Raw genomic sequence first — 25,298 nt, 5'->3', positions numbered from 1 at the left:
CAAGCATATACCAATTCAGGTTCTTGTACATCTCCCATGTGACCTTCCATGTTGCCCTACTTTGTATGTATTCAGTATCTGCTATTTGTTCTATATGTGGCATGTGTCCCACACACATAAGTGATATTCTAAGATAGTTTGTACAGGTGTATTTTTAGCAATCTCCTTAGTAGACTGATTTCACTTTCCCAATATCCTACAAGCAACTCTGTCAGCCATCTGCTTTACCTGTGACTGAGCCTCTATCGTCATTCCATTTCATATACTGATAAATTATTACTCACAGGTATTTATATGATTTGACAGATTTCAATTGTGACACATATATGTCGTTTTGTGAAGTTCATAATTTAGCATTGCTGCTATTAACACTGTATGCCTGGTCATTAATGTACAAATCAATAGCAAGGGTCCTAAACACATCCCTGCTGCATGCCTGAAATTACTTCAACAGCCATTGATGACTCTCCCATCTGAGATAACATACTGCATTCTCCTTACCATCCTCCCTCCCAGTCACAAATTTCAATTTATACTATATATGATCATACTTTTGTTAATAACAAGTGGTGTACAATACAATGATCCTCCCTTGTTGTGTTCAGATGTCATTGACCAGAACTTTGATGACGAGTATACCTGCCTTCAAGTTCCCATGCAGTGCAACATCGGGCCACTATCGTATCTGAGTGCTCCACAAATCTGGATATCACACCATTCAACCAATGCCCAAATGGAGATAACCAATGAGGCTGCTTTCAAACTTTGTCAGGTATTTATATGCAGCATCCTTATGTCCTTCATGGTGATCATTCAACATCAGACCCTGTTCATGCCCATTATATACCACATCGAGCCTAGTAAGAGCACTAAAAATCAACAACACTAATGCGCTCTGGTGTCCGTTCTACCTGTCACAGAGAATTGCAACTCTAATAATTTACATACGCACTGATCGTAACTTTATGCCAACCTTCACACTGAGTCCTGACCACACAATTGTGCATGCCATTTCAATTTCTGTCTTGGTGTATTCCAATTTCTTGTTTACTGCTGAAATACACTAGCTCCTTTTCCATTAGTGTATCCTTACTGTTAGAACATGCATTACACATTTTGTGAACTGTTGCACTACATGTTAAGACAACAGAAGAATCAGTTGTTGAAAAATATTACATAATTCAAGTTTTAGGAAACTTAAATTTTCATTTTCTTCTTAATACTTCGAAAACAAACTGACCTATTTTTTTTAGAAAGTCATAAAAGTGAAAATAAATATGTATCAAGAAATTGTGTGACTGGTGCAAGCATTACAATTTGACACTACATCAACAGCTTGCAGAAAAACATAGAATATATGAGGTTTTGTACCAAGTGTAGAAATATAAGAGTGTAGGGCACCTGTTTGTGTTCAAATCTCAATATCAGCTGAGGACACTCCTATAAAAATCATAAATTTTGTTTAGTTATTGTTAGTCAACTACCACTGTAATTAAAAATGGAGCGTACCTTTTGAAAATTATAGCGTTTGTTTATTCTGTGTTTAATGATGCCATCAGTTGCCGCTACAAGCAGGAGAGGTGCTTTCACTCCTCTGTCAGATGGAATTCTGTATTCATTAATGGCTTTCATCAGCCAGTAGCAGTTCTCAAGAGCTGACTGAAGATCTTTGGGGTGGTGTGGACCAACAAGGTGGAGACAGTACTCAAGTCGTGCGCACCAATCAGGCAGAGAAAATAGTTTTGATTTCAGCTGTAACAAAAATTTAAATCCTCATTAGTTGCAATCTGGGATGGAAAAACAATAATGTATAAAGGATAGACTGCTACTCACCACACAGAGGAGGCACTTCCAGTCAGGCCTCAGTACCATGAAATGACAGTGGCTTTGTGTGTGTGAGTTGTGCATGTGTGAATGTCTGTGCGTTTTGTCTACATCTGACAAATTGCTTAGTGCAATAGTTAATAATATCTAGCAGTCTTTATTCAGTGTGCCTGTCTGTCACTCTATACCTCCTGTATGTGGTGAGCACCAACCTATCCTTTTCATATAGTTGTGTTTACAAATTATTCAAATGGTTCAAATGGCTCTCAGCACTATGGGACTTAACATATGAGGCCATCAGTCCCCTAGACTTAGAACTACTTAAACCTAACTAACCTAAGGTCATCACACACATCCATGCTTGAGGCAGGATTCGAACTTGCGACTGTAGCAGCAACGCGGTTCAGGACTGAAGCATCTAGAACTATTCGGCCACAGTGGCTGACTACAAATTATTCAGAAGATTATTTTGTTGTTAGCTATAACAATTTCTTGCTTATGAATGAAAACACAAATTGTGGACATTTTACAAAGGATATTTTTAAAATAAGGTTCATTTTAATAAGAAGAAAAATATTGTGAACATCACTGAAATATATTTTTGTCCATATTCTACAGACTTTTATCTACATTAATAAATAATTTCCATTGTTGTTCAAACATTTGCCATACCACTAAACTAATTTTTGAATTCTGGCAACAAATAAATCTCCTGCCTGCAAAGAACCCCAATCCATGACCGCAGTTTTCACTTCTTTATTGTTGTTGAACTGTTGATTACCAAGAAACACCTTTCAAGGTCTGGACTGTAAGGTGCTTGTTCCCATCCAAAAGATGTGATAAGATGATGTGTCTGTGCAGAACACGCGGCCTTGCATTGTCACAGATCATCATCACATCGAAAAACAGTAGACCATGTCACCTGGTTTGTATGTCCCACCGGAGTCTCATGCACTCAAGAATAACACATTCAGTGGGTGATTCAATTTTCTTAAACATCATGAACTCCTACAGCTCAGTGAATGGACATGTAGCTGCAAATAGCATCTAACCACATTCGAAGCTTGCTGGTAACAGAGCTGCATATGCACTTTTGTGATTGCAAGTCACTCTCACACACATTTACAAGTGGGTCTTATCTGAAAAGTAACCCTTATACAATATGTATTTATCTTGGTAACCAGTCAAGCACTGAGACTGGCTAATATGAATGTAACATTGTTTCAGAAGTCTAACATAAAACTTCCTGATATTGTGAGGAAAGGTCACAACTACAAGAAGTCACCCACTTGACAAACTATGAGCAAAGCTCAATCTTTGGAAGCACTTTAGAACAACTAACACCTGCCAGGTGGTCTTCACTTGTAGGCGATTAAACTCAGTTTAGTATGGTTGCGTACCATATTTGACGTAACATTAAATAGAACACTCACAAGAAGATTACTGCTGCTGAGCTAACCAAGGAACACTGATAGTCAACTACTTAATAACCTCTAAGAATAAAGAGCATCCAAAGCAATATGTTGATCTGCAGCTCGTAAAAAGGTAACAGCCTTATTGCCCTTTGGTACTCCAACAGTCCTAAACTTGTATTTAACAATACTACCCATACTGTCATTCTGTCTGATTTGCTAGTCCACTTTTCTTTTATTTATTAGATTAGTTTAGTTTCAGTTTTTGATCCACAGACCCAAACAATGAGATGATTCTCATGGATGTGGAACAATTCAAAAAGTATACATAACATAAAACACTTGTATATAATACTCACTACCATGATAATTTGTTAGGAGATTGTCAAAATAGGTGAATACATTACAGTACACTAGAACTGCTAATATTTACAGAATTAATACAGTCAGAATTAAATACTGTTATGCACTTTTAATAAATTTATCATACACAAAATACCCAATCTTGCCTGTTGTGACCAAGTTTTGTCAAAACTGAAATCTAAAGACATTTTTACTTAAGCTGGTCTAACAGTCCCTGTTAAGATATTCATCTATAGAGCACAAGGAGTTGCCTATAAAAAAGTCTTTCAAACTCTATTTAAACTATACTTTATGTGAAACCAAATTTTTAATGGTTGCTGGCAATTTATTGAAAATGTTTGTTCTTGAATATTGGGCCCCGTTTTTGGATAAAGGTAGTGATTGTAGGTCTTTATGCAGATTGTTCTTATTCCTAGTATTGATACTATGTATTGAGCTATTAGTTGCAAGTAGAGGTATATTACTTGCAACAAATTTCATTACGGACTAAATATACTGAGAAACAGTGATTGGAATGCAAAGTTCCTTGAACAGGTTTCTACATGATGTTCTTGAATTTACACCACAAATGATTCTTAACATGCTTCTGCATACTAAAAACTTTTACCCAGTTTGTTGAGGTATCCCAGAATATGATCCCATATGACATAATAGAAAGAAAGTAAACAAAGTAAGCAAGTTTTTTTATATTTATATCTCCTACATCTGCCATCATTCTCACTACAAAAACAGACTTGTTTAGCCACTTCAGCAATTCTATGGTATGGCCCTTCCCAACTGTATTTATTATGAGTTGTAATCCCATAAATGTAACACAGTCAACCTCTTCAATCTGCATGATTTCATATGTTGTATACATGGTGGAAAGAGATCTCTCACATGTTGGGAACTGCATATAGTGGATCTTTTCAAAGTTTAATGAGAGTGAATTAGCTTTAAATCATTTATTAATGTCAGTGAAAATTTGATTAGCAGCCATTTATAAATCTGTACTTGACTTGCTACCTATTGCAATGTTTGTATCATGTGGAAACAAAACAAACTTGGCATCTAGCAACGTAACAGATGAGAAGTTATTGAAGTATGCAAGAAAAAAGGAATGGACCAAAGATTGAACCTTGAGGAACACCACTGCAAGTAATTTCCAACCAAATGAAGACTGGCTGTTTACTGCACTGGTGTTTTGCAACGACTCCCTTTGTTTCTGTTACTTAGATAAGACCCAAATCATTTTGCACCACTGCCGGTGACACCATAATATTCTGATTTACTTGAGAGAATAATGTGATTCACACAGTCAAAGGCTTTTGACAGGTCACAGAAAATTCCCATAGCCTCTAATCTATTATCTAATTAATTAAGTACATTCTCACTGTGCGTTAAATAGTTTATCAAACAATGGAAAGTCCAGGATGGATTAACATCAACATGAAAAAGACAGACTGCTGCTCACCACATACAGGAGACAATGAGTCACAGACAGGCACAATAAAAAAATTCAAAAATATTTAAGCTTTCACACAAAGTACTACTTCTGAAGTAGGAAACACGAACACACACACACACACACACACACACACACACACACACACACACACACACAAGCTGAGACTTGTGTTGTAGAGCAACATGAGGTTCTTCAGAATAACATATTCCACTATTATCTCTTAGCTGACATAATATGTGTGTGTGTTAAAGAAGTATTTTAAGTAGTTAGTAAGTGAGGGGCAGCAGACTGTGTGGCCCCTTTGTGGTGTATGTGCAGATCTGTGAAAAGAAGAATGATCTCTGAATATCTGCAAGGTGTGTTAGTGATTGTGTATCTCCACCTGCTGTGGAGGTCTGTTTATGCTTTGAAGTTATGGCTTGGTGGTGCCTTTGAACTCAAGGAGAAAAGTTGCATTCACTAGAATGGTCACATCCAGAAATGGAAGAAGATATAGTCTGTAATCTATTCTCTATTCTGTCATAACATGTTTAAATGAGAGCTTCTGTTATAAGCCTAACTACATGAGAGTAATAGCACAGCAATCTGTGAACATGCAACTGTACTTATTTTATGAAGGAAGCATAATACACTCCTGGAAATGGAAAAAAGAACACATTGACACCGGTGTGTCAGACCCACCATACTTGCTCCGGACACTGCGAGAGGGCTGTACAAGCAATGATCACACGCACGGCACAGCGGACACACCAGGAACCGCGGTGGTGGCCGTCGAATGGCGCTAGCTGCGCAGCATTTGTGCACCGCCGCCGTCAGTGTCAGCCAGTTTGCCGTGGCATACGGAGCTCCATCGCAGTCTTTAACACTGGTAGCATGCCGCGACAGCGTGGACGTGAACCGTATGTGCAGTTGACGGACTTTGAGCGAGGGCGTATAGTGGGCATGCGGGAGGCCGGGTGGACGTACCGCCGAATTGCTCAACACGTGGGGCGTGAGGTCTCCACAGTACATCGATGTTGTCACCAGTGGTCGGCGGAATGTGCACGTGCCCGTCGACCTGGGACCGGACCACAGCGACGCACGGATGCACGCCATGACCGTAGGATCCTACGCAGTGCCGTAGGGGACCGCACCGCCACTTCCCAGCAAATTAGGGACACTGTTGCTCCTGGGGTATCGGCGAGGACCATTCGCAACCGTCTTCATGAAGCTGGGCTACGGTCCCGCACACCGTTAGGCCGTCTTCCGCTCACGCCCCAACATCGTGCAGCCCGCCTCCAGTGGTGTCGCGACAGGCGTGAATGGAGGGACGAATGGAGACATGTCGTCTTCAGCGATAAGAATCGCTTCTGCCTTGGTGCCAATGATGGTCGTATGCGTGTTTGGCGCCGTGCAGGTGAGCGCCACAATCAGGACTGCATACGACCGAGGCACACAGGGCCAACACCCGGCATCATGGTGTGGGGAGCGATCTCCTACACTGGCCGTACACCACTGGTGATCGTCGAGGGGTCACTGAATAGTGCACGGTACATCCAAACCGTCATCGAACCCATCGTTCTACCATTCCTAGACCGGCAAGGGAACTTGCTGTTCCAACAGGACAATGCACGTCCGCATGTATCCCGTGCCACCCAACGTGCTCTAGAAGGTGTAAGTCAACTACCCTGGCCAGCAAGATCTCCGGATCTGTCCCCCATTGAGCATGTTTGGGACTGGATGAAGCGTCGTCTCACGCGGTCTGCACGTCCAGCACGAACACTGGTCCAACTGAGGCGCCAGGTGGAAATGGCATGGCAAGCCGTTCCACAGGACTACATCCAGCATCTCTACGATCGTCTCCATGGGAGAATAGCAGCCTGCATTGCTGCGAAAGGTGGATATACACTGTACTAGTGCCGACATTGTGCATGCTCTGTTGCCTGTGTCTATGTGCCTGTGGTTCTGTCAGCGTGATCATGTGATGTATCTGACCCCAGGAATGTGTCAATAAAGTTTCCCCTTCCTGGGACAATGAATTCACGGTGTTCTTATTTCAATTTCCAGGAGTGTATATAAGAGTTTGTTAAAAGTGGATATGTTATATCACAGCGAGTTGGAGTAGTTGTGTGCTCTCTTACCCTCGACCCTCTGCAAATGGAAATGAAGTAACATGGACAGAAGCAGCAGCATTGCATAGCAGGTTCATTGCATCAAGCCCGAAAATGTGACCATCAAGATTAAAGAAGTTAACATTTATTACAAATGGCATCAGTGGACAGCTTGTAAATGAAGCTGTTTGGAGCAGTTTACCTCAAGACTCCTCTTTTATTTCATTTCTGTTTGCATCCAAGGTGAAGGATGCAGATAAGAGGCATAGAAATAAGAGAGCTTTTGAGATACAAGAAGGAATTTTCAAGGCAGAACAGAGAAATATATGACATTGCCTAGAGGAACTGAAGTAAACAACATAGAAGATGTAGGTGAACACACACTATACTATCATCCAATATAACTCTTATGCTTAAGAGGTTATTGGCAATTTGGTACAAACCTAATAAGTGAATTATCACATCAGAAGACATAAATGAAATTAGTTGACCATATCATCCTGGCCAGGAACAAGAAATATTCAGATGTTGAAATAACTGTAAAGATTCTAGTCAAGAAACATTATGTTGATGAAATGGAAGGTTTTGGTATGCTGATTCTGAGGCTATGGGGCAGCAGTGATCTTCAAGAGCAACTCTGTGGCAGCTGACCAACACAATAGCAGCACACCTTCACTTTGCAGAATGGTAGCTGGTCAGCTGAATACAGCAAAGGCTACACAATTTGCAGTTAGTAGTGTGACTCATTAGGTGAGCTGAACCAGTCCCAAGTGGGAAATGTTTTCTTGTAGTTTGTTCATGAAGTGGTGTAGACACACACAATTGAGTCTTTTGAGTCTTTGTGTTGGTCTCAAAACAAAATCACAGGACATCAAGATCCATAAGAGTAGAGACTGCTGTCATTGGGTGCCAATTACTAGAGGCAACATGGAAAATAGCTGAAGATGTAGAGAAATTCAGAACATTAGATGAACTGTCAAATACTGTTAAAAATCTTAAAACTCAAGAGGAAAAATGGAGAAATAGTATTAAAACGTGTAAGGCAGAGTTAAAAAATAATATTAATACAGAAGGACAGCCCTAGAAGTAGTATCTACACAAGTAGACTCATCAAACAGTAAAACTAAAATATGGACATGACTATAGCAAATTTATTAAAGCAAATAGTGAGAAGAATGTTTTAAGTAGTTTGGAAGACTACTTAAAGAAGTAGATGAATCAGACGTACATGAGGAACTTTAATTCATAAGCACTCTCACCAATTCTTTGAAACATATTGTGATGCAGCAGAAGGAATTTCTAAAGTTGACATCAGATGGTACAACCTGTTGCCTTTTCGAAGCACTTTAAGGTAGTGGTACCCAAAGATTGGGCGGACATGACTAAAATTAAATTTAAAAAAAAATTACAGTACAGTTACCAGTATAGGTTTAAGGCATTGAGTTAGTTTTACATAGTGTTTAAAAGAGAATTTCTGTATCCTGGTGAACTTACTAAAGTTTATGAAATTGTAAACCTCAGAATGAGAAATACTTGTGCTGTAGAGAATATGAAAAGGAAGAAATGATTATGGATTTCATCAAACATATACTAATGAAGATATTTGTATGTGTACTGACTTTGAACTTTCTGGTAATATAAGTACAAGTGAAAATGAGTATTTAAATGAAGCTTTAAGCTATAATGAGTTTTCAACTTAAGATTTTGAAATAAAAATTTCTGTAGTTCAACATGGCAGAACTACAAGTGAAGATACTCAAGTACATATTAAATTTGAAGCTTTGTTGTAGAAAGAATATGAGATTGAATAGATATGTGGATGGAGACTTGATACTTTATCATGCATCCTATGTTATGTACATACATGATATCTAACAGTGAGAACTGTATTGTTTAATGGATTGATGGGACCCAAAGACTGAAGATATATTTACAATCAGACCCTGGTGGTTATTCTCTAACCTTCTATAGAGTACTCACAGAATCTTTGCAGATGTAGTGTACTTGTGTAATCTGTGCCTGAATGGACAAGACTTTTGTTTATTTCATTAGTTGGTTATTGGGATTTGAATGTTTTTGTTGTTATAAGTACTTACTTGAGGTGAATTTAGCCTTAATCCCCCCTCCCTCGCATCAACTGATTAATAAATGAAATGAATTTCATTGAAAACATTAGCGTGTTTGCTTAATGTGAGTAGTTTTATGATGTATTCATTTAGCACTGAATAAAATATTTCAGAGGCACTGAGGCATTACTGTGGATTGTATTGGTTAGTCAATAAGTTAGACTTGCATATTAAATAAATATAATAATTGATAATAATGGATATTAAAGATGACAAAGGCACTTTTTACGTGAGAATGCAGCGTTGCTGCACAATATACATGGTATTCACTATATTGTAGGAGTGGATGAAGTAAGTGTGAAGATGATGAGAACATCTGGCAAGTCTGGATTGCAATGGCACTATCGAGTCATGAGAAAAGTATGGAAAAATAAGGAGGACACCTGAAGACTGGTAAAAGGGAATCATTGTGCCACTTTTTAAGAAGGCTCATGGCAGATTATGTAAAAATTATGGGGGAATTGGGATGGGATGGGATGGAATTGGGATGGGATGAATAGGGAGAGAGGGGTGCAGGAGGAGATGTAAAGACAGAGAGGAAAGGGAGGAGGAGATGGACAGCAATACAAGGTGCATGACAAGAAGGACAGAAAGAGGGGAGGGTATGGACAGAGAGAAATGGGAGGAAGAGATGGACAGATATGGAGCTGAGAAGGTGATGGGCAGAGTGAGAAAATAGGTGACGATGGACCAAGAAAAATGCACATTATATGTGACATACATGTACGCAGGTGAAGGCATGGGGAAAAAACTAGTATATACACTGTAATAACCACCTTCCTGGCATGGACAGAAGTGACACATGCAGGAATGGAGTGAATGAGGTTCTGAAAGGTACAAACAGGGGGGGGGGGGGGGGGTGGAGCCATGGCTACTCCAGTGCTGAGGCCAACTGTGCTAGGTTTCTCAGTTGAGGATCTGTGGCACAAAAGCCTGATTGTGGTGGTCCCACAGATTTTCAAACGGGTTTGAATTTGGGAAGTATGGTGGCCTAGAGAGTATGCCAAACTCATCTTGCTGCTGCTAAAATCATGCACATACACTACAAGCTCTGTGACGCACTGCATTCTCATGCTGATAGATTTCATCATGCTGGGAAAAACAAACTACATTTAGGATATAATGTAAATGGATAGATAAAAAGATCTACTTGCCAAGTGGTGGCAGGAGAACACAAACCGAAGAAAGTTTAACTTTTACAAGCTTTCGGAGCCAGTGGCTCCTTCCTCTGGCAGAAGAGTTGATGGGGAAGGAAGAGGGCTGAAGGAAAAGGACTGGAGAGGTTTAGAAAAAGGGGTACAGTTCAGAAAACTCGCCTGGAATCCTGGGTCAGGGGAGACTTACTAGACAGGATGAGAATGAAAGTGACTGTTGGGGACTGCACTGGATGAGATTTGAAAATCTGAGTGGTTAATGGTGGAAGATAGGTTAGTATGCAAGACAGAGATTACTACTAAAACATTGTGCACAAGTTAATAAGGGCAAAACATTTAGTAAATTGTAACAGATTTCGGAGGGGAAATGGTGAAAAATAGACAGGTCAGGAAATGGAAGATGTATAAAACTAAAATGGAGTGAAGAAAGGAGTAGTTACAGCAAATAACTGCTGAGACAGAAGGAATTAACATAAATTAAGACAAATTGGTTGGTGAGAAACAAGGACATGTAGTGCTAGTTCCTACCTTTAGAGTTATGAGAAACTGGTGTCTGGGGGGAACAATCCAGATGGCACATGTGGTGAAACAGGCACTGATGTCATGATTGTCATATTGTAGAGCATACTCTGCAACAGGACATTGTGTGTTGCCAGTATACAGCCTCCGCCTATACCCATTCATCCTGACTGATAACTGGGTGGTGTGTGTATTGTGTATTAAACTGGGACCTAGAAACGACAGAGAGGCCGCCATAGCCCTCAATGGTTCACAACCCCACAACAGGCCACAGCAGTCCACCCAACCCACTGCCACCCCACACCGAACCCATGGTTCTTACCTGAGTGGTAGTCATGCCGATGCAAAAGGCCACACAGTGTTTGCATAACAGCTTGTAAAAGGTAAACTTTTTTATGTGTGTGTTCTCCAGCCACCGCTTGGTGAACAGATTTTTTTATCTATCCATTTACATTAAATTGTTAATAATAAATTACATGTAGGGATGAATATGGTGCCCAAGAATAGATGCACACTTGCATTGATCCATTGTGCCTTCCAGAATGACGAGACCCTGCAGGGAATGCCATGATAACATTCCCCAGATCATAATGCTCCCTCCTTGTTGGCTTTCAGGGGTTCCATACCGTAGATGCCAAAGGCCATCAGTCTGATGGAGTATAAAACATGATTCATCAGAAAAAGCCAGTTAAAGCCTCTCAGCGAACGTCCATTTGCAATATTGGTGTGCAAATTCCAGCTTTCATCCCTAATGAACACCAGTCTGCATGGGTGCATGACCTAGGTGACTGCAGCGGAGGTCTATACACAGCAGCATTCATTGAATCGTCATTGAATTGAAACAGTTGGTAGCCCAATGCTTCATCCGGGTGGTCAGTTGCTTGATTGTTACATGTCTGTTTGCTTGTATGCACCTCTGCAGCCAATAAACATAGACAGTGTTCAGATTATTGTGACTGGACCACATATAAAGCAGCATGTATATACATATGTATGTATGTTTGTATGTATGTATATCTAGCATCTCCTCCCAAACCCCTGGATTAATTTCAGTGACACTGCATGAAGGATGTGTTGAGGGAGTAGTCTCAGCCTGCTTTATAGACCTGTTTGCTGGGGCTACATGTCTGGATGGGCATGACAGGGTGAAGGATGAGACAGACAGAGGAGTGAATGGACAGCGAGAGAGGGCAGGAGCGGATGGATATGGAGAACGGATAGGAAGAGACAAACAGAGGGAGGGGATGGATGAGATTGTTGGCTGATTGGTTGATTTGAGGGAGGGGGCCAAACTGTGAGGTCATCAATCCCATCAGATTAGGAAAGGATGAGGAAGGAAGTCAACCATGCCCTTTCAAAGAAACCATCCTGACATTTGCCTGTAGTGATTTATGGAAATCACAGTAAACCTAAATCCAGATGACTCGATGTGGGTTTGAATTGTCATCCTCCCAAATGTGAGTACACTGTGCTACCTTGCTTGGTGGTTGATATGGACACAGGGGGAGGGATGAGGGGGATATGGACAGGGAGACAGGAAGGAGGAGATGAACTGAGAGAGTAGGAGTAGGATATGGACAGAGAGGGGGGGGGGGGGACAGGAGAAGATGGACAGAGAGAGAGATGGGAGGGTGATGTTGACACATAGATGGGGCAGCAGTGTATGTGTGCAATGTCTATGTTAAATGTGATTGCAAGAGAAGCCACATGGGAAAACCTAGTATACAGAGTGAAGCTAAATTCACGCACTCAGGATTCGCAGCACGATTCCTCACATGCCAGTGATAAAAAAATGTCTGTTACAAAATTTTGTCCAGCAAGTATATCCAGCAGACAAAGGATCTTCAAGAGTGGCAATCTGGCAACACTATAACCACACGTATAGTAACACCTCAGCTCACAACTACTACTTGTCTGGCCGACAGTGCATAAAGTATAAATATGTCATCAGTCCTGCATGCTATTGCACCTAACATGCATTACCCCTCTGACAGATATTGTTCTGCATGATTCATCCCGACACCGCTAATTGTGAAATGTTCAGTTTCGAATTACACTGTTTCCCTAACTGTAATAGATGTGATGTTTTCACAATCCCAGTGATAGAATAATAATAATAATAATAATAATGCATTGAGATACGTACTGAACAGCATGTGGTTACCAGATTTAGTGTTGAAAGGCATAATTAGTGGGACCATGGTGATAACACATACAAATAGTAACTGAGTTTGGACATTATTTGCAAAGCACATTGCTAGTACTACTGGTAACGTAAGGCCCTAACGAAATGAGGCAAGTCTATGAGACCACTGGAGAAGGGTACAAAGAAATCAAGTTTCGCATCTAGTAGGTGAAGTGGTGCGAATAAATTCATGCCCATGGCATGGAAAGGGCTTCTTTCAAAGCTGACCAATCTTCAATTTCTATGATTGCAGTATGTAAGTGCACTCATTTTATAGAGGACCTGCTGCAATCACTGTTGACGATTAAGATGCCAGATACCATATAACGTGGACTACATAAAAAACATATGCCTCAGCCCAGGGTCAAACCATCGACCTCCTGCATGATAACCCAAAACTCTATCCATTGCACTAACTGTACAGTGCAAGTAATGTGAGCTGACAGAGTTAGTTACCATACATGTGGTTACAGTGTTGCCAGATTGCCACTCTTTAATGTCCTTTTTTTGCCGGATGTACTAGCTGGACGAAATTTTATGACAGACATTTTTTTGTCGCTGGTATGTGAGGAATGGCACTGCAAAGCCCGAGTGCATGAATTTCTCTCCACCCTCTACATACAAAGCAGCTTGTGTATATGTCCATGGTCACCTCCCAAATGCCTGGATCAACCAAACTTGGCACACAAACATGAAACTTCATAATTATCACCACTGTCAGATTCATAATCTCGTAGCTCCAAGAGGAATGGAGAGATACAGGCAAGCACATGTTTTCAGTCCCTGTCATACAGGCTTCCCTCCACAACAACAGGCAACTTCACAATTATCAGCAGTATGTGGTTTATAAGCTCCTAGATACAAAAGGAGCAGATGTATGAGCAGAAATATATTTTTCCAGCATTTTCCATATAAGTTGCCTTCCAAGATAGGCATGTTGTGTGGGGATAGTATCAGCCCACCTTATCAAACTGCTCTGCATGACAGGCTATACATCATGAGCAAAAATTGTTTTTCAGGCCTTTGATGTGTAGGCTGCACTGCACAATAGGCATGTTGTGGTAGCAGTTATCACCTTCATGATCTGTTTTGCTAGGGTCACACATGCAAATGGGCACAGCTGGGGGAAGGCTGAGATAAATGGATGGAGGATGGCCAGAGATGGAGCAGGAAGGTATGGATAGAGACAGGTGAACCAAAGCAGATGGATAGGCAGAGGGAGAAGGAGTGAAGTGACAGAGAGAGGGGGCAAGAGAAATGGATAAGGATAGGGAGAGGATGGGACGGATAAAGAGGGCAGGTAGGAGGGGATGGACAGAGAAAGAAACAACAGAGAGGAGCAGGCATGTTGAGTGGGTATTATCAGCATGCCTTCCTAGGACTACACATATAGATAAGCATGGCTGAGGAGAAAGGGGAGAGAACATAGTGAGAGATAGGCAGGTGACTATGCATAGGGAGAGGGGGCAAGGGAAGATGAATCAGGAGAGGAGGGAGATGGGCAGAGAGGGGCCGAGAAAGGGATGGAAAGAGAGAAGTTGGAGGTGTAGGAGGCATGTGGAAAAGGGAGAGGGGTATTCAGCAGATGAAAATGCAAGAGCATATGGAAACATAGGTAGAAGAGAGAGAAGTTGTGAGGTGTAAGACAGAAAGTGTTTGAGGAGGCATGGGGAAATAGATAAATACCCACAAAACGCACGGGCATTCGGATAGTATATGTATAAAGCTGTATGCATATATATCTAAAAACAAAGATGCTGTAACTTACCAAACAAAAGCATTGGTATGTTGATAGAGACAATAAAAAACACACAAACACACACACAAATTTCAAGCTTTCGCAACCCAAGGTTGCCTCATCAGGAAAGAGGGAAGGAGAGGGAAAGACGAAAGGACGTGGGCTTTAAGGGAGAGGGTAAGGAGTGATTCCAATCCTGGGAGCGGAAAGACTTGCCTTAGGGGGAAAAAGGTCAGGTATACACGCGCGCGCACACACACACACATATCCATCCACACATATACAGACACGGGCAGACATATGTAAATGCAAAGAGGTTGGGCAGAGGTATCAGTCGAGATGGAAGTACAGAGGCAAAGATGTTGTTGAATGACAGGTGTGGTACGAGCAGCGGCAACTTGAAATTAGCGGAGGTTGAGGCCTGGTGGGTAACGGGAAGAGAGGATATATTGAAGTTTAAGTTCCCATCTCCAGAGTTCTGATAGGTTGGTGTCAGTGGGAAGTATCCAGATAACCCGGACGGTGTAACACTGTGCCAAGATGTGCTGGCTGTGCACCAAGGTATGTTTAGCCACAGGGTGATCCTAATTACCAACAAACACTGTCTGCCTGTGTCCATTCATGTGAATGGACAGTTTGTTGCTGGTCATTCCCACATAGAAGGCTTCAGAGTGTAGACATGTCACTTGGTAAATCACGTGGGTGCTTTCACACGTGGCTCTGCCTTTGATCGTGTACACCTTCCGGGTTACAGGACTGGAGTAGGTGGTGGTGGGAGGGTGCATGGGACAGGTCTTACACCGGGGGCAGTTAGAAGGGTAGGAGCCAGAGGGTAGGGAAGGTGGTTTGGGGATTTCATAGGGATGAACCAAGAGGTTACGAAGGTTAGGTGGACGGCAGAAAGACACTCTTGGTGGAGTGGGGAGGATTTAATGAAGGATGGATCTCATTTCAGGGCAGGATTTGAGGAGTCGTATCCCTGCTGGAGAGCCACATTCAGAGTCTAATCCAGTCCTGGAAAGTATCCTGTCACAAGTGGGGTACTTTTGGGGTTCTTCTGTGGGAAGTTCTGGGTTTGAGGGGATGCATATATGTATTTATGAATAGCTGGGGACTCCTCCTATGCCCCTTGATTGATTTCAACTAAATTTGATGCACAAACAGCAAACTTGACAAGTATGAGTACAGTGGGGTTTACAGTATCCTAGCTCCAGTAGAAGATGAGACATGTGTAAACCCATGTTTTTTCATCCCCTTCCATATGGGCTGCCCTGCACAACCAAGTATATATTGAAGTGTGACTTGGGACTCCTCCTAAGCCCATTGATTGATTTCAACTAAATTTGGCGTGCAGACAGCAAACTTCATGAGTATCAATACTGCAGGGTCTATAGCATCCTAGCTCCAGTAGGAGATGAGATATGTGTAAATCTGTGTTTTTTCAGCCCCTGGCTGGGGTAAGGTAGAGACTGCTGGAGGAGATGGACAGAGAGTGAGAGGTCAAAAGGGGGTGTATAGGGAGAGGGGGAAGTGGAGGAGAGCCATAGGCTGAGTAGGAGGAGATGGACAGAAAGAGAGGGGCGACAGATAATGAGGGAAGGGAAGAGGAGATGGTCAGAGGGATGGTGGCAGGAAGAGATGGACCAAGAGAGGCAAAGAGATAAGGAGGGAGAGGGTGACGGAGGGGAGGGACAGAGAGGAGGAGGTGACGGTGAGGGAGAGGGGGAGGAAGAGGTGGATAGGGAGACACAGGCAGAAGTAGATGAGTGGGGAGAGACAGGGAGGAGAAGGTACATAGGAAGAGAGGGGCAGAAGGAAACAAACAGGGAAAGTTGGGGAGGAGGAGGTGGATACACAGAGGAGTGAGGGGGCTACGAGAAAATGAGTGGGGAGAGGGGGACAGGTTGAGATGGCCGAGGGAGGGAAGGAGGGGAGAGATGTACAGAGAGAGACGTGGAGAGGAGGCAGGAGATGGAGAGAGAGAGAGAGAGAGAGAGAGAGAGAGAGAGAGAGAGAGAGAGAGAGAGAGAGAGAGTGAGGATGAGTATATGAGGAGAGAGGGGAGGAGGAGATCCACAAAGAGAGAGGGGTGAGGAGGAGATGGGCAGAGGTATGGGGAGAAGGAGTTGGCCAAAGAAAGGGTGGAGGAGGAGAGGGATAGGGGAATGGGGTGGCGGAGACAGACAGAGAGCTGGTAGGAAATGATAGACAGAGAGAAAGGAAAGGTGTTGACGGACAGAGGGGGGTAGGAGGCATTTGGAGGATGATGCAGATGAAAACAGTTTGCACATGAAAAAAGAACTGGGTGTGAAAACACAACTGGAAGAGGGAGAAGGCATGAGGCCAAGAGGGAGAGACTATGAGGAGGCAGGTGAAAAGAGGACAGGTTGTGAGGAGGCATGTGCAAGATAAAATTTATATATACCCGGGCAAGGCCAGGGTATCAGCTAGTGAGATAACAAACCATTCAAATGACTCCTTGAGAACATTCTAAATAATTCATATATAGAACTGTGCTCTCGTGTTAGAAAGAGAGAAATGATATAATAACTGAAATAGCAAATACCATAAAAGGAAGATACACAAATAAAATACAAAACACAGTTATTGCTTCTAAAGAGCTTTATTTAGATCTGGTAAAACATATTCATTATTTTGTAAAAAGCATATTTGTGCCTTTAGTTGTATAATTGTGCGTTCACATGAGGAAGATAGTGTACATCAATGGGTTGAAAAGATTTTCACAAAATATGACCCTCTCAAGAGGCCCATACATTTTTCTTATTCTCCGTTTCTTGAATTCTCTTCTAATAATAAAGGGTTGATGAATTAATGCTTAACAACTTTAGTTTCCTTTGTTATTCAATCGTATTATAATTTTATTTGTTCTCATATGACTGAATGCTGTTCACATTCAGTAAATATTAAATCTAGGTGTGTGTACTTACCTTTTCTTCATCAAGCTTGGAAAGGAAGTGTGATACTATTTGTGTTAGTAATCCAACTTCCAAAGTCAACAATGTTGAAAAACCAGTTTCCAATGGATTCGGTAAAAAATCTAATATAATTAGAAGCACTGTTTCTCCAACTGCTTCCATCTGCCTGGCCATTTCAAAACTGATGGCACCACCCGCAGAGTAACCAAGAAGTATATAAGGACCAGTTGATTGTACTGCATGCATTTGCTGCAAAAGGATTCATATTGGGACTAAGTTGTATTGATTTATAAATATTATTTATTTCAAGTAGAAAATAATAGGGCACTACTTTATTCTTTAAATCCAAATGCATTTGTCTTCAGTTGAATCCTACCTATGTGTAAGTGCTCTATGACTGCAAGAGTTGTTTAATGATTATACCATTTGTATGACATCTTTCTAAGCTTGTTATCAATAGATGTATGAATTTAATTAAAGTGAAAGGACAGATCGAATTACTGATAAACAATATGTTGAAAGCAAATTTCCTGCCTCTGCATGTAGGACACTTTCCTCACTTTTGGAGCTAGTACTTTCTTTCTCAGGTGGAGAAAGGAATAGGTTGATTCAGGTTTAATGGAAGAGTAAGTCACTCATACTCCAGACCTTAGAATAAGGAGGACCCAACTACTGTGAGGACAAAGACAGCCGATCTTTGTGTCCTCCTATTGATGTTGTGCAGTTCCCTCTTTTCTATCTAATCTAGCTCACTTTTATTAAATGAGTATTATTTTAATATATTTGTTACACTTATCATTCAAGTTTTTACATTTTTCTTAAATCATATAGTAGTACAATTAATAGCATTAAACATTTGATATCTCACACCTCTACTTTTAACTGAAGCAATAAGAGAAAAGTTTAACAGAAGATCTATGTGCCACAGAACTAATTTGCATTAGAGGTAAATCTACTTACTCCTAATAAGAACTGTAGGATTGTGCTAGATTTCTATCTTACTCACTCTGACATAAAATGTAGCAAGCTCTATAAATGTTGTTCGTGGTGACTCATAGGAAAATTGCAGTCCATAAACTGTTCTCTTCATGCTGTGTGCAGTTTCTTTTAAAAGTCTGCAGGTTCCATCTATTGGATGCACAAAGAAAATGGGCAATGCCTGATGACAGGGTTCATCAGCAAGCACCACCAATGTCTCTTCTGGGACAAGTGGAGAAACACTGAAGTCCAGAAGAACAAACTGCTTTTCAGCTGCATTCAAAGGTATCTCATCTGTCCTTTCCATTTGGAAGTGATTCATGTTTTCTGGTGTCTCAGCTTCAGTAACAGAACTAGCTTTACCACTGAGATCTGATGTGTGTGCTCTTTCAAAATCAAGCAGATTCTGAACAGTCAGAGAGCGAGCTTCCTCAGCACTAAGAGATTTTCCAAAATATTGTTCAATGCAGAGACGTATCTCTATTTGCATTAATGAATCCATGCCAAGTGATTCTAATGTAATATCTGGTGATAAGCTGCTAATGTCAGGTAGTCCTGGAATTGCAAATAGATATATGTAAATTTTTAGTCCAATTTTACATTTTACATGTAATTCAAGATCACTGAATAGAGTTATTGCACCTGAGACAGTAGCACCAATTGAAATTTGTTATGTCGGACATACGTACCATTTCAGACAATTAAATTTGTGTAGGTGTGGGAGGAAATCAGCATCTCAGTAACAATTGCTGCGCCAAACTTCATAGATTGTGCTTCAAAACTGTTCCATCACCACAAGTTTCCTGCCTATCTTTTCTTAGGTGTTCTTGTACTTCTTCTATGTGGACAATACTTGGAGAGAACATGATTGGTAACTTTATATCTGAAGCATTTTTCAAAATCTGTTTTCTCCATGGATAACTATGACTATTATTGAAATTATACTAGTTTTCCAGATTCAGAAGGATAACTAGTATTTTCTACATACAGTATAGAAGGTGAGAATATAGACTTTTCCAGCATTTACTGCTGATCTTTAGTCTCCAGCCTGGTGATGGTGTTAACATTATACACAAGTTTGATGAGTGCCACAGGCAAACTATCAAAAGACTTTGGACATCTTATTTACCTACTGAGAGACAGTTAAGCTCTCACTCTGCATATTGAAACTGTGGTTCATTGTGGACAACTTGTGGTGCTGGCAGTGATGGCGGCAGTAGTGCTGCTGATGGTGCTGGTGGGGAGGGTTCAGTTGGAGGTGGTATGGCAGTGGTTGTGCTCTCAACCCTCTGGGTGTCATATCTGTGCACAACCACATGAACTCATATTGCATAGCTGCTACAGCAGCATTCCACATCAAGGTGATCTGATAGCCTTGTTGACTAAACTGTCATTAACCCTTATTTCTGTTGATTCATTTTAAGAGCCACTGTTTCAGAACAGTAACTCGCTGTTTTTAAAATTAAACAAATTTTTTTGTTGAGGCTCTGTTACGCTAACACTTACTTTCCTTTGTGACCCAGACAAATACATCCAATGTGTTCTGTACAGTACTGAAAGATACAGCACCACATTTGCGTACTGTATTAACGGCTGCAGCACTGCATTTGTCTGCTGTATTAATGACCACATGTACACATTGAAAATGAACTATAATATGGGTGGGCCTTGCCAAAGAGGGGGAACACTTTTGTTTCACATGAAAAGACCTGGACAGTAGGTGCAAAACTAACTCATGTGCTGCCTACATATTATACATACCTACATCTGGGTAGATTACAGTTCAGATGCTGACACTGAAGTAAAGGAATGCCACACTGACACTAAACAACATAGAAATTGTACAAACAACAACAATAACAACAAAAAACACAATAGGTTACAAGCAGAAAGATAACACATTTGCTGTAACCAACCAAAGATAGCCAATGTCATAAGTTATCAATATCAAATATTAATTAACAACTGATGAAAAAGTACATTAACTCTCTTCCTCTATTGTTTGACCATAGAGAGAGAATGCTGGTTGAAATCTGAAACTGATAGCTGTGAAATTTTTGGTGAAAATTTAAGTGTATATCAAAAGGATACGCAAATTGGAAATGGAGGTGGTGTATTTGTCACAGTAGACAAGAAACTCAGATCCACTGAGACAGTAATTGAAACTGCATGAGAAATTGTTTGGGCAAGACTAATTATCATGGGTGGGCATAAAATGATAACTGGATCCTTCTACTGACCACCAGTCTCATCTCCTGATGTAACTGAAAACTTTAGAGAAAACCTCAGTTCATATGTACATATGTTCCAAAACCTTACTTCATTGATTGGTGGAGGCTTTCATCACCCAACAATTAATTGGGAAAATTGAAGTTTTGTTAGTAGAGGGCAAAATAAGACATCCTGTGAAACATGATGACATGCTTTTTCTGAAAACTACTTAGAACAGATAGTTGGGAACCTCACTCATGATGGAAATATATTTGACCTAATTGCAATAAACAGACCTGACCTCTTTGAGGATGTCCACATCAAAACTGGTATAGGTGATCATGATGCAGTTGTGGCAACAATGATTACCAAGGCACAAAGGACAACTGAAACAAGCGGAAAAGATAAAAAAATCTTTACATGGCGGGAGCATGCTGAGGAACTATGGCTCAAGTTTAAAACAATAGTTGATCATGCACCAGATAGATAGGTTCCTAGCAGAACAGTTCATAATAGGAGGGAAACTCCTTGGTATAACGTTGCTGTGAAGAAATGTCTAAAGAAACAGAGACTATTGCATAATAGGTGCAAAACAAAGCAAAGGACTATAGACAGAGAGATGCTGAATGAAATGTGTTTGGCTGTCAAGAAAGCAACGCATGATGCTTCAATGGCTACCGTAGCAGAATATTGTCAAGTGATATTTCACTGAAACCAAAGAAATTTTGGTCATATCTAAAGTCTGCTAGTGACACTTAACTTAGTGTCCAGTCCCTAGCAAATGAGGCAGTGACTGAAATTGAGTGTAGCAAAGTAAAAGCTGAAATGGTTAACTATATTTTCTGGCATTCCTTTACATAGAAAAACCTAGGAGAATTGCCAAATTTAATTCTCATACCACTGAAAAGAAGAAGGAAATAAATATTAGTGTCAGTGGCGTTGAGAAACAGCTGAAATCATTAAAACTGAGCTAAGCTCCATGGCCTCGCGGAATCCTTATAAGATTCTACACTGAATTTATGGCTGTGTTAGCTCCTGTTCTAACTATAATCTATCATAGATTCTTCGAACAAAAAACCATGCCCAGTTCTTGAAAAAATGCATAGGAAGCACCTGTCTGCAAGAAGGGTAGTAGAAGTGATTCACATAACTATCATCCAATACCCTTGAAATCAATTTGTTGTAGAACAGGACCAGCCACAGCAGCCAAACTTTATGCATGCAGTGTGTGTGGGCCACCGGCAGGCCAAGTCACGGACTGTCACTTGGCTTTGGCTTTGCTCGGTCCTTCCCAGAAGTACCCGAAAATTCTCAAGATTTCATTTAGCATTATGGTGTGGCATTTTGCAGTCAGCTCAATGGGAATGACTGGAGAGAGGGATGAGAACTCTCAACACATATAAGTGAAGGGTACTGCATATTTGCTATGAGACAACGTTATAGTACCATGCAAAAACAATGATGACAATTTAGATGACAATGAAAGCATAAAAAATTGCAATGATCAACAGACCAGATTTATTTTTCTGTACATCAAGAAGGACTTCGTGCTAAATTTACAGGCATGGATGGCTTGAAAAAAATTGATGGTACGAATAGTAAAATTTCTGAAGTCACAAACGATATTCCATTTTCAGTTGCTACAGTTTTCAATGGAAATGAATAAAGAGTAAGGAGACTTCTTATATTATTGCAAAGTGCGCTGGTTGAGATAAGGGCCACACCAGGAATGATTTTTCAATTTCAATCTTGCTATTGTTAAATTTATGAAGGAAATGGGGTGCAGGAATGAAAATTAGAACATCTGGAATGGATTGCAGACTTCACATTTTGGACTTAACTGCACATGCCCACAGTAAAATATTGCAAGGTAACTTCTTTCTGATTTTATGGGGATGCATTTAAAAAATAAAAAATTTAAAAAAAACATGCTGTAGAAGGGACATATTCTGACAAAAACAATTCAGTTCCCTACTCTTAATGGTGTTAAAGAAAGTAAATGATTTGAAGAATTCATTGTGGCCTTGCAAGAATTACAATAATAGTTTTATAAAGGTTTTGAGGATACTATCAATCTTATACCTGTTTTCAAGGTCGTTGGCCATTTCAGTTGAATGTGCCCCTATGCATGTTCAAATGTAACTGATTGATCAGTATGGTAATTCCAGTTTCAATTACAAATCTTTTTCCATAAAAACTGTCCAGGATGTCTTAATTGCTTTTCTTGTATAGATTTTCTGATTCTCCATAATGAGGTTGCAAAAGTGCCATAATATTTCAATTGATATATTTGTGTGAAAGACCTTTTTTTGATTATCAAACTCCATAATGAGGTTGCAAAAGTGTTATAATATTTCGATAGACATACTTGCATGAAAGAGCTTTCTTCAATTATGAAACTAAATAAGTCATAATCATGTGGCAACTTGAAAGCCAAACTCTGAGAAATTGTCTGTGTCTTCTGTATGTCAACAGTTTGGACCAAATAAAAATTAAGTCTCCAGCATGCCAAAACTAATTAATTACACTGAAAACTTGTTTTGCTTGGGATCTACGTTGCTGAGAAATGTGAAATACAAAACCATGTCATATGTTGTATGACTATACAGCTAATTAAATGTGGTACCTTTACTATTTTTCCCTCTTCTCCCTCCTCATGCTCAGACAGTGCAGTGTGGCGATGGGGGCAATGAGAAGTGAGGCTGAGTACTTTGGCACTCAGGCCTGTCCAAGGTCTGTGAGCCAAAATCTTGGTCACCTCTGTTGTAGAATCTTAGGATGTATTCTGAGCTCAGACATAGTGAAGATTCTTGGATGAATGACCTCAATGCCAATTAGCATTGATTTCGAAAACATCGATCATATGAAACCCAACTCACAGTTTTCTCACACAACATGCTGAAAGCTTAGGGTCAAGGCAGTCTGGTAGATACAGTACTTCTTGTTTTGTTAAAAGCATTTGGCCACACATATGCTTACTGTGAAAAGTACAATCATATGGGTTAACAAATGAAATTTGTTACTAGATTGAGAATCTTTTGGTAGGGAGGACACAGCATTTTATCTTGGGTGGAGAGTCATCATCAGATGTAGAAGTAGCTTCAGGTGTGGCTCAAGGGAGTGTGTTGGGACCATCACTGTTCATGTTGTATATTAATGACACTGCAGACAATATTAATAGTAACCTCAGACTTATAGCAGATGATGCACTTATGTATAACGAAGTGCTATCTGAAAGAAGCTGCTTAAATATTCAGTTTTATCTTGATAAGATTTCAAAGTGGTGCTTTAAATGTTCAGAAATGTAAAACTGCACAATTCACAAAATATATATATATATATATATATATATATATATATATATATATATATATATATATATATATATATATATATATATATAAACAAAGATGATGTGACTTACCGAACGAAAGCGCTGGCAGGTCGATAGACACACAAACAAACACAAACACACACACAAAATTCAAGCTTTCGCAACAAACTGTTGCCTCATCAGGAAAGAGGGGAAGGAGAGGGAAAGACGAAAGGATGTGGGTTTTAAGGGAGAGGGTAAGAAGTCATTCCAATCCCGGGAGCGGAAAGACTTACCTTAGGGGGAAAAAAGGACAGGTATACACTCGCACACACGCACATATTCATCCACACATATACAGACACAAGCAGACATATTTAAAGACCAATATGTCTGCTTGTGTCTGTATATGTGTGGATGAATATGTGCGTGTGTGCGAGTGTATACCTGTCCTTTTTTCCCCCTAAGGTAAGTCTTTCCGCTCCTGGGATTGGAATGACTCCTTATCCTCTCCCTTAAAACCCACATCCTTTCGTCTTTCCCTCTCCTTCCCCTCTTTCCTGATGAGGCAACAGTTTGTTGCGAAAGCTTGAATTTTGTGTGTGTGTTTGTGTTTGTTTGTGTGTCTATCGACCTGCCAGCGCTTTCGTTTGGTAAGTCACATCATCTTTGTTTTTACATATATTTTTCCCACGTGGAATGTTTCCCTGTATTATATATATATATATATATATATATATATATATATATATATATATATATATATATATATATATATAAAACAAAGATGATGTGACTTACCAAACGAAAGCGCTGGCACATCGATAGACACACAAACAAACACAAACATACACACAAAATTCAAGCTTTCGCAACAAACTGTTGCCTCATCAGGAAAGAGGGAAGGAGAGGGAAAGACGAAAGGATGTGGGTTTTAAGGGAGAGGGTAAGGAGTCATTCCAATCCCGGGAGCGGAAAGACTTACCTTAGGGGGAAAAAAGG

General features: G+C 40.4%; 1 protein-coding gene across 1 annotated transcript in view; it reads right to left on the bottom strand.

Moving 5' to 3' along the window:
• LOC126252297 (fatty acid synthase-like) overlaps positions 1-25,298 on the bottom strand; it is a 338,172-nt gene that overhangs the window by 10,907 nt on the left and 301,967 nt on the right. The window contains exons 30-32 of the mRNA XM_049953179.1: positions 18,801-19,327; positions 17,807-18,043; positions 1,510-1,752 (exon numbers count right to left, since the gene is read on the bottom strand). Of these exons, the coding sequence (XP_049809136.1) occupies positions 1,510-1,752; positions 17,807-18,043; positions 18,801-19,327 (1,007 nt within the window). The remainder of the gene's footprint in view (positions 1-1,509; positions 1,753-17,806; positions 18,044-18,800; positions 19,328-25,298) is intronic.

This window comes from Schistocerca nitens, chromosome 4, assembly GCF_023898315.1.
Source record: "Schistocerca nitens isolate TAMUIC-IGC-003100 chromosome 4, iqSchNite1.1, whole genome shotgun sequence".
NCBI lineage: Eukaryota > Metazoa > Arthropoda > Insecta > Orthoptera > Acrididae > Schistocerca > Schistocerca nitens.
Note: the sequence above shows the minus strand (reverse complement) of the source record. Positions and strands in the feature narration are given on the sequence as shown.